Here is a 10,705-nt window from a genome sequence, read left to right on the forward strand (position 1 = left end):
CCAGCTTTATCTATATCAGTAAAGAGCTCTTTTTCCTCCTGAGGGGTTTCTGAACTACCCTGTCCTCTGTCTGTTCCTCTCATCCCTTAAGTGGTGAGTGAAGGGGCCTCTGCAGCAGGTCATGTTTCTGTGCTAGCCCCAGGTAGCCCTGCCAAGTCACCTATGCCTTGAATCCACATTAGCCTTGAGAAGGAAGCACAGGGCCTCATGCTACAACTGAGGCTGAGATTCAGAGAGAAAAAGCATCAAAGTGCCAGTGAGAAATGGGACTGTGGCAAACCCAGCAGCCCAAATTCTTTACTCCCCATAGTGGCAAAGCACTCAACAGAACCATGTACATAGCAAAAGGATGTCTGTGAATGAGATTCAGGAGTGCTGTGTCTTCAAAAGCATCAAAGTCTATCCTGGGGAAGAAGCAATGGTTTCCACACTAGACTCCCAGGGTTGCCAAGCACATAGCTCCTAAGGGAGTGGCAGGAGTAGGGCCTTGTCCTTGCCTCCAGTGTTGAGGCCTGGAATACACAAACCTGCTCACAGCCACGTTGAGAAAAGAAAACAAATTAAGTCAATTTTAATATATTTTATTTAACCTAATATATCCAAACTGCTCGTTTCAACATATAATCAATGTAAAAATTTAAATTTTTTTTAAATTTATTATTTTATGTGTATGCATGTATTGCCTACATGTAGGTAAGTGCACCTGTGTCATGCAATGCCCACAGAGGTCAGAAAAGGCTGTCAGATCCCCTGGGACCGGAGTTGGACAGTTGTTAGCTGCCATGTGCGTGCTGGGAACTGAACCTGAGTCCTCTGCAAGAGCAGCCACTACTCTTAACTGCTAAGCCATCCCTCCAGCCCCTGGATATCTTCTTGCTGTTGTTAGCCATCTGTTGTATGTTTTGTTAAAATGTGAAATTAGCACGTAACAGATTAAAAAACAATGTAGGGGGCTGGGGCTGCAGCTCAGCTGACAGAAGATTGCCTGGTGTGCATGAAGCCCTGGATTTGATCCTCAGCATTACATGATAGTGTACACCTGTAACTTCAGCTCTCAGAAGGTAGGAGCAAGAGGAATAGAAATTCATCCTCAATATTCAGGGATTTGAGGCCAGCCTGGGATACATGTGACCCAGCCTCAAAACAAAATAACAAATTACAGGACTGGAGAGATGGCTCAGCCATTAAGAGCATGCACTTTTCTTCCAGAGGACTGAGTTCAATTCCCAGCAACCACATCAGGTGACTAACCACCACCTATAATTCCAGCTCCTGGGGAATCCAATGCCTCTGGCTTCTGCAGGCACCTTCACTCACATACACATATCCGCACACAGACACAGACATATACACATAATTAAAAATCAAAATCTTGGGGCTGGAGAGATGGCTTAGTGGTTAAGAGCACTGACTGCTCTTGCAGAGGACCTGGGTTTGATTCCCAGCACTCACCATACAAACCGTCCTTAACTCCAGTTCCAGGGGGATCCAATGCCCTCTTCTGACCTCCGTGGCATTGCATGACATGGGTGCACTCACATACATGCAGGCAATACACTCATTTACAAACTTAACAGATATGTTGTAGGGTCAAATTTAGGCTTCAGCAGTCCCTTTGGGAGGCTTCCTGTGTGTCAGGCCATATTCAGTTCTGTAGCCTTAAAAAACACACATACATGCCGGGTATGGTGGTGGCGCATGCCTTATAATCCCAGCACTCGGGAGGCAGAGGCAGGTGAATCCCTGTGAGTTCCAGGACAGCCAGGGCTACAGGGAGACCCTGTCTCAAAAAGACCAAAAGCCACACACATAGCATAGTCCCCCTATGGAATGAGATAAAACAGCAAAGGAAACACTCTGACCTGGGAAATGAGGCCTAAGCATTTCACCACTGTCAGATGATGGTCTGGGACATGTCTTGTAATTTCTCTGAGCACAAGTTATATGGACCACACAGATTTAGATGAATTGGTTGTCAAACCATGTTCAAAGAGACACCTCAAGGCTGAGCAGTCAGGGACCCACCCACAGCTCTGTATCTGTGATTGCCCTATCAGGCTTCTGGACAAAACTCTCCTAAACAGAAGGTCCCACTGAAAGTGAAACACCACACAGAAAGTTAAACATGTGGCTCTAGAGCCAGGAAGCTCAGCAATGAGCCCTATCTCTGCCATTCATCCTCCTATGCCTCAGTTCCCTCACTTGTGAAGTATTCCCTCCTTAGGGGAGCTGAGGGCCAAATGATAAATGATATGTCCATATGCTATGCAGGGCATAGTAACTGCTCTGGAAAAGCCAGCCAGCCCTGGTCTCCTGAAGTTGTCAGAAGTGGCACACCTAGGAATTTCCCATATGTCTTGAGAGACATATGAGAAACTTGACTGAACCCAAGATCAAAATTCCAGCACTGCAAAAAACAAAATTCAATCCCCAGCACTGCAAAAAACAGATCCAGCCACTGACAAGAGCCAAGCACGAACTGGAAGTAGGGAATAGCCAGGTGTGAAGCCCATCTGGAGTAGGGCTGGGAAAATATTTCATTTGCTTTTTAATTCAACAAACAAACAAAACATACAGTGTCAGCCCAATAATAAATGATGACAGCCCAGTAGCCAAGTCCTAGGGATGTGGAAAAATGCAGGCATCCCATCCATTCAGACCCAGCCATCTGCTGCCACCCAGAATGAGGACCAGTATTGTCAGACTGACGGATTTCTTTTCAAGAGAAGCCAGAAATCCACACTGTATTGTGAAAATCTAGCTTTAAAACTGGAAACTTTTTTTTTCTTCTTTATAAAACAATGTCAAAATGCCAACTGGGGGCAAAATAGGGGCTGCCCATTCACAGCTCAAGATCCTTTGTGGTGCTTGGGTCTAGAAAGTCATCTGGCAGTTTCTGCATCAAGAGAAGAGTCAGATTCTTCCAACCTCTTCCTCCAGAAAGCCTCAGGCACCAAGATACAGTGAAGAGTCCTGGGGAACCCTATTTCTCACCCCTCTACTCATAGGACTCTGGTCACCCCTAGAAGGTCCGTGAAGCAAGAGCAGAAGCAGAGAGTGGGCCATGCCAGAGAGCAGGAAGCAAAAAAGACCATTTTCCTTTGTTTATTTCAAGAGAACAATGAATCAACCATCAAATTCTGTACAAAAACGTGGTGTTAGAGCGTGGTGATCCTCAGGCCAGCCTCCTTCCCACGCCCCAGCCCATAGCTTCCCATAATTTGTCAAAAACCAGGACTACCCACCACCCCCCAAAGCCAACAAATTCCAGAGGAAATTATGAAAACTCAGGGAGATCCTAATTAACCTTTCCACCTACCACCCCCAAATCCAGGAACCTGGATGGAGGGAGGGTGTAGTCAAAGCTGGGTAGGCAGGCATCAGCAGACATAGTGTTTGGCAACCATGGGGCTTGTGTGAGATCTGGGAGGAAGCTGAGGGGTTTGGAGAAGGGAGAAGACCTCTGGCTGGCCCTGATCCAGAGGACACTTGAAATACAGTTTATAAAAATCAGGGCCAAAGTAGAAGAGAAAAAGTCCTCAGAATCAAAAACTAAATAGTGGAAAGATTTGTTTTCTTCTCTAAAAGGCAAAAAGCTACAAACAGCTCAGGTCCTGAGCTCCCCAAAATATGGGTCCTCCACCGCCCCCGAAACCCAGCAGGAGGGAGTGGGGAGCGGGGAGGGGTGGGCTCTTTAAAAAGTCATCCCTGGATGGGAAGGCTCTTGGTCTTCGGCAGCCCTCCTCTGCCTCCTGCCCTGCCTCGGAGAAGGCCGGTAAGGCCAGGGCTATGCTGGCAAGCTTAGCTTCTTCCCCTTTAGGACTGTGGAGAAAGAGAGACATGGTCAGTCTTACCCACTGACATGCAGAGGGATAGCCTCCCGCCCCAAGCAAGGCCTGTGGTGAGCTGGGTGAAGAGAGGGAATCCCTAGGACTCTACATCCGGAATTGGGGGATAGGCCTGGGTTGATCAGGAGGTGAGACCTGGACAATGGCCTTGTCAGAGGGGCTGATTAGAGGTGGTCAAAAGCAAGCCTTGTGTCCCATAGTGCTGGCTGCAGACCTGGATCTCTACAGGAGAAGAAGTCAAAGAGCCTAGCAAAGTTGGCTGGACAAGACCACTCCCTTCCAACCTCCAAGCCTTAATCCTAGGGGATAGAACCACCAGACCTCCAAGCCCTTACCCTGATTGCCAACTGTCTGTTTTTCTGTAAGGCCCAAGTTGGCCTCAAACTTGCCACAATACTGCCTCAGCCTCCAGAGAGCTAGGATTATAGGCCTATGCCACCAGATCTGGCCTTATTGCCTCTTTCTTGGTCTTCAGATGTCTACTTAAATATCACACAAGCCCTGGGTAAGGCAGTCTCCACCGCAGTGCATCAGGAAGACATCCCTGGCTTCATCCATCATTCCTCTCACCACTGGCTATTCTTTAGGGGTCATATGTCATCTTCCACACTAAGATCTAAGGGGAGGGAAGGGCCTCCATCACCTTCTCTGCTACAGCTGAGTCCTAGACACAGGTGCTCAACAAGTTTGTACAATGAGAATGAAGGAATCTCATCGGGCTGGAGTCCCTGCCTGGAATGATCTCTGCTTATAGCAATACAGTCTGAGAATAAAAAAATCCTTGGGCTTTGGGGAGGCAAGGTGTGGAGTCTATAGAGGAAGGTGGGCCTGGGACCCCAGAAGCCAGAAGAGGAAGCCCTCCATCCCTCAAGTAATATAGGGCTGAAGATGGACCCTGGGCCCAGGGAGTGCAGGAATGGGGAAAGAACAGGCTCCTTCCAGCCAGCCCTGCATCCTGGCTACCTTTGGTGATATAGAGGTAGAAGAAATCGCAGTAGAGAACTGTCTGGACCAGGCCGGCCACAATGGCAATGAGGTCGAAGAAGCCTTCGAAGTGGTAGCGCCAGATCCAGTTGAAGAGATAGAGTGTACGGTAGACACCAAGTGCAAACAAGTAGTGGCTGGTGATGGTCTCCGCCTCGCCTGTCTTGCTCACCATAAACAGCTGTGGCAAGATGGCCACTGACTCCAGGTAGATGGAGAAGGTCCAGAGGATCTGCAGAGGCCAGGGATGAGGGACACATGAGGCAGTGGGGCCAGGGGTATCACAGGATAGGCACTCTGAACTGACCCCAGCGTTCAACATTTACTTGACAATATTCAGCCCATGTCACCAGTCCATCATTCAATACTCACCACAGCCCCCTAAAATCCCACTCTACAGAGGAAACTGAGGCCTCAGAAGACCCTTGCCCACAACCACAGAGCTCATAAGCAGCAGAGCTGGGGACTTGACTGGAGCTCGAGATCATGAATACTTTTCAGCTATATCTCTCTAAAGGCAGAACAGAGTGGAGCCTCCCTTCTGACCTAGGACAAGGCACGTACCTAGCTTCTCCAAGCTTCTGAATCTCTACAATGGAGACCCTTTCCTGCTCTATAAGGACACTATTAAATGTGTGAGCTTTACAGACCTAAGTCAGACTATGTGGTTCCCTAGCTTAAAATCCTCTGGTGGCTTCAGGGCTGGAGAGATGGCTCAGCGGTTAAGAACACTGGCTACGCTTGGCAGAAGAGCTGGGTTTGAATCCCAGCACCCACATGGCAACTAACAACCATCTGTATCTCGAGTTCCAGGTGATCTGACGCCCTCTTCTGTCCTCCACAGGTACTCGCCTCCTTCTCTACAGTTCCCAGCCAGCACAGCACCCTGCTTTTTGGAGTTGTTTGAGACAGATCTTGTTAGAAAGCCCAGGTTTTCCTGGAACCCATGCCACAGCCCAGGCTGGCCTTGCACTCATGATCCTCCTGCTGGGATTACAGGCTAATTAGTGCTGCAGTACCTGGCACACCACCCTGGAATCCTGCATCTTTGTTCACCACAGGGCTCCAGCACCAGACACAGCTCATGAATGAGAAGAGGTGCCAGTGAGTCAACAGGAGTGAGCACTTACAACAGGCTGCCTATGTTTATGGCACAGGCTACCCTCAAGGGATCATGGACAGTCATTTTTATGACTGGGACAGGGCATCACAGCTCTCTGAAAGTCCCACCTGGGGTGATGATGAATGATCTGCTGCACACCCAAAACCTCCCCTCAGAGAACAAAGCCAGGTGGCTTCTCTGCAGTTGTTTTGATTTTCAGGAAGGAAGTGAGAAATATCAGGAAATGCTGGTTAAAACCTCTGGCACCTGTCCTGTACTTCTCCTGCACAATGGGGCACTAACTAGCTTCAGCCTTAACACTAGAAGGTGGGTCCAGCTATTATTCCCATTATACACATGAGCAAACTGAGGCCCAAGGACTAAGAACCCCACCCCCATGCAGGTAGAGCCCAGGCCTGGTCCCTTGACCACCCAGAATCATCCAAGAGACCCTCAAAAAATATACCCCACTTCATCCTTGGGATGACCCTAGCAGAGGAGGCTGAAGGTCATTACACTTTGTTCTATGAGACCTCAGGAGTTTAAAGATTTATTGTTTTTATCAGGCTGGCCTTGAACTCACAGAGATCTGCCTGCCTCTGCCTCCCAAGTGCTGGGATTAAAGGCGTGCACCACCACGCCTGGCTGAGCTCTGAATTTTTAAAGAGTATTTTAGGCCAGGTGTGGTGGTACATATTTATAATTGCAGCACTTGGGAGGCTGAGACATGAGTATTATTTTGAGTTCAAAGTCATCCTGGGCTACACAGCAAAATCTTGTCTCAAAAAAAATAACTTTTTAGAGTACACTATTTACTAGCATGAGCTTTAGAAACAGGCATTCACCCTTCTATGCCTCAAACCCTGCCTCAGTTTTCCCACTTGCACAATGGGTCCAGAAACCCCAATTCAGCCGTGGTGGTGAATAAATCAAGGCTCTAAGTAAATTCCCCGTGTAAGGTGGCAAAATCGGCATGTTTGCAGTTAGGATCTAGAGCCCAGCCCCGGGCTCCCACCACAACATGATCATCCTCCCCCTGGTATTTCTGGGGGCCTATGAGTCAATGTTACCCCTATGAGATTTAACCTGCACAGTGCTTTTAGATATATTTTGAGGCTCACCGGGCGTGGTGGCACACACCTTTAATTCCAGCACTTGGGAGACAGAGGCAGGCAGATCTCTGTGAGTTCAAGGCCAGCCTGGTCTGCATAATGAATTTCAGGCCAGCTGGGGCTACAAGGAGACCCTGTCTCAAAAAAACACAAAAAAAAGATATGTTTTAAGGCCAGGCATGGTAACACATGGCTTTAATCCCAGCACTGGGGAAGCAGAGGCCAGTGAATTCAAGCCTAGTCTGGTCTACGTAGCACGTTTCAGGCCAGCTGGGGTTACAGGGAGACCCTGTCTCAAAAAGAAAAAAAAAAAGAAAAAAGAAAAAGAAAAGAAAGAAATATATTTTGAATATGTAACCAAAACTTTTAAGCTAGATCTCGTGTATAAGAACTGAATTATGGCCGGGCGTGGTGGGGCACGCCTTTAATCCCAGCACTCAGGAGGCAGAGGCAGGCGGATCTCTGTGAGTTTGAGGCCAGCCTGGTCTACCAAAAAAAAAAAAAAAAAAAAAAAAAAAACTGAATTATAGCTTCTGTTGAAAAACCTTGATATGTCTGGGTGGCCAGGACTCTCCCTTATAGGGCAAGAGTGGGTTTCAAAGGAAGGTACTCCAGTTGATGATTCCTGCCAGGCCCAGGAGTTGTAAGCTGATTACCAATCTTCTTAAAATTCCTCCCAGGAGTACATATATACCCCACCGAAACATCACAGGGCAAAATCAGAACTGCCAACACCTAGAGGTAGAAGTATCACACTAGGAAGTGCCTCAACAAACATGACTCAGCCCTTCCCATCTCATGCCAGACGTTGTTCTATAAACATCAACCTCCCATTATAGCTGCTACAAGGGCTGGTACAGCTCTGAGTACACAGGATCTAGGCCCCATTCCCCACCGTAATAAATAAGGATGTCCAAAATAGGAACTGATTTCCCATTTCTTCTTTTCTTTTTTCCTTTTTTTTTTTTCTTTTTGGTCTTTTTGAGACAGGTAGCCCCACCTGGCCTGGAACTATGTAAACCAGGCTGACCTTGAACTCACAACAGAGATCGGCCTGCCTCTGCCTCCTGAGTACTGGGATTAAAGGTGTGCCCAGCCTCTGATTTCCCCATTTTACAGACGAGGAATCAGAGGCATGCCTCTAATCCTCACGCCTTGATTCCAGAGCATCTGTGTATAGCTGATAGGCAACCCTAAACTCAGTAAACCTTCTGTGACCCATTTCACAATGGTAACTGAGGCATAGAGAGGACAAGTCACAGGCCTGAGCTCATATAGTAAAAAATAGAAGATCCCAAAGAGGTAGTAACACATGTCTGTAATCCAGGGACTGAGGCAAGAGGATTACAAGTTCCCCACCAACCTGCACTACATAGTAAGACTCTCAAAACACAAGGATGAGGATACAGCTCAGGAGCAGAGCGCTAGCCTAGCGTGTACAAGGCCCTGGACTTAATCTCCAGAACCTGCTCCTCATATCTAATCAGTCTAGCACTTACTAGGCTAGTGCCCCTGGATATTCAGACAACTCAAGGCTCAGTTTCCTCATCTGCAAATGGGGTTGTCGTGAAAACTAATCAGCCACTCTACATGAACTGCTCAGAGTACCTGGCACACAGTGCTGCGGGTGCATTCACATCCTCTGTCTCCACAGTCCTAGGCTGAGCATGCAGCTCCTGAATAAGGAAGTCTCAGTCAACCCTGCAGAGGGAAGCACCTGAGAGGGCCTGCTGCCAGCTGCCATTCTGCCACAGCCATCCAAACACTACACGACCCCAGTGGTGGCCTACCTCCAGAGGGGTGAAATCATGATTGACCAGGAATGCCAGAATGGCCGTGGGAACAACAAGGAACTCCACCCGGAACGTGTCATGGTTACCATCATAAGTAGCTTTGAACTTGCTGTAGATCATCCACACAGTGGTAAAGGAACAAGCTATGTAGACCACCTGTTGGGAGAGTGACAGGGCAAGTCAACTCACAAGGAGGGCCTCCTCCCAGTAGGTTCCTACAACAGAAATCAAGCTCCCAGTCTACTTCCCGGTACACCAGAGTCCCAGACCCCAGCCTCTTCCCTCAGACCCAGGGTCCCAGACCCCAGCCTCTTCCCTCAGACCCAGGGTCCCAGACCCCAGGCCTCCTCCCTCACACCCAGGGGTCCAGATTCCAGCCCCCCTCTCACAGAACCAGGGTCCCAGATCCCAGCCCTTTTCCCTCAGCAACAGGAATCTAGTCCAGCCCTCCTCCCCCAGATCAGAACTCCAGGCCCACGCCTCCTTGTGACTCCTCCCTGACTCCTGGCCTGGCTCCCTGCTGCAGGGGGCTGGAAGCAGCTCTACCTTCATGCAGGTGTTGTAGAGTGAGATGTAGTTGGTGAACAGGTCCAGGTAGCGGGCAGTGAACACTACGGCAAACAGAACCTGGCTCTTCCCTGAAATCCCTGTGGTTGAGACAAGGAGCTGGTGGTGGGCTGCATGGGTAATAAACTAAGGTGCAGCAGCTGGGACAGCCCGAAGAAGCTCGGTAACACAGCTGTCCCCAGACGCCTTAAAGCCTGAGCACAGCCCTTTCCCACCGCCCACAGCCAGGGGGCGGCCGGCCCCAAAGCAACTCCAGACCGAGGCTCAGTCCCAAGCTAGGCCTCACAGATATCCCCGTCCCCTTCAGGATCCCCCAACAGTTTGGACCCATGTTGGGACCTAGGGAGGGCTCTGCCTGACTTCAGACCCCTGAACAGTCACATTCCTCCCGCTTCCTTTCCGGCCTCCACAGTCCACGTCACCAACTCCCAGCCACCTCCCCGCCTGCCATGGCTCCTGGTTCCCAGCTGCGTGCGGAACACCCATTGATGTCCCAAAGGTTCCTGAGCAAGGTTGACTGGGGGCCCAGAGCCACCCCCACCAAACTGTGTGCGTCCTCAGTCTGAGGATGGGGGTTGACCCTCTGGTGACCCTGGACCTGGAAGAGGGATCCCCCAGCAGGCAGTCCGGGAGGACTCTGACCTCCCGAGCTCCATCCAGCCTTCCCCTGCCCCGGGGCGTCCCCGCTCCGGCTCCCTGCGGGGGGGAAGTCGGGGGGGGGGGAGGTCGTCTCACCCGCACACGATCGGGACTTCCAGATTTTGAGCAGTAGCAAGATGATGGCTAGGAGGTGGGAGAGGTCTCCCAGGAATCGGAAGAGGTTCATGGCTGGGGGGCTCAGGCAGGGCGGAGCTGAGGGAGGCCGGCAGCGGGACTGTCCCGGGGCTGCGGAGCTGCTGGGAGGAGGGCGGGAGAGGCGCCCTCCGGTAGCTCAGCTGGGGGAGGGGGCTCTCTTAGGTGAGCCGAAGCCCGAGCTGGTGGTGGAGCTGGAGTCGGGAAGAGGGAGGAGGGCGGTGGAAGGGGAGGAGTCCGGACTAGAGCTCCACCCCGAAGGCGGTCTGGCTCTCGGGCACCCCCTACCGACCACCACCCCGCTGCCTTGCAGAGCTGCGCCAAATACCCTGCAGGCTACCATCTATGAACGCGAAGGGTCCCCAGGCTCCACCTACCAACCGGAGCCTTCCAGACCAACTGTGTCTCTATAAAGGACGACGGACAGAACTCTAAAGATCCAGGAGGGACTTGGGGTGATGGTGCAGCCTGTAATATTGGCACTGGGAGGATGAAGCAGGTGGATCA

General features: G+C 50.4%; 1 protein-coding gene across 1 annotated transcript; it reads right to left on the reverse strand.

The window, feature by feature from the left end:
- Window positions 1-3,089: 3,089 nt before the first annotated feature.
- Window positions 3,090-10,428, reverse strand: Kdelr1 (KDEL endoplasmic reticulum protein retention receptor 1). Its single transcript, XM_008844977.3, has 5 exons — window positions 10,142-10,428; window positions 9,386-9,486; window positions 8,837-8,995; window positions 4,812-5,064; window positions 3,090-3,822 (listed from the first exon to the last, which is right to left on the reverse strand). Exons 1-5 carry the CDS (start codon window positions 10,230-10,232, stop codon window positions 3,788-3,790), a joined length of 639 nt encoding a protein of 212 aa, XP_008843199.1. The 5' UTR covers window positions 10,233-10,428; the 3' UTR covers window positions 3,090-3,787.
- Between the last annotated feature and the right edge of the window lie 277 nt (window positions 10,429-10,705).

This window comes from Nannospalax galili, unplaced genomic scaffold (assembly GCF_000622305.1).
Source record: "Nannospalax galili isolate Female #2095 unplaced genomic scaffold, S.galili_v1.0 scaffold960, whole genome shotgun sequence".
Classification (NCBI taxonomy): domain Eukaryota; kingdom Metazoa; phylum Chordata; class Mammalia; order Rodentia; family Spalacidae; genus Nannospalax; species Nannospalax galili.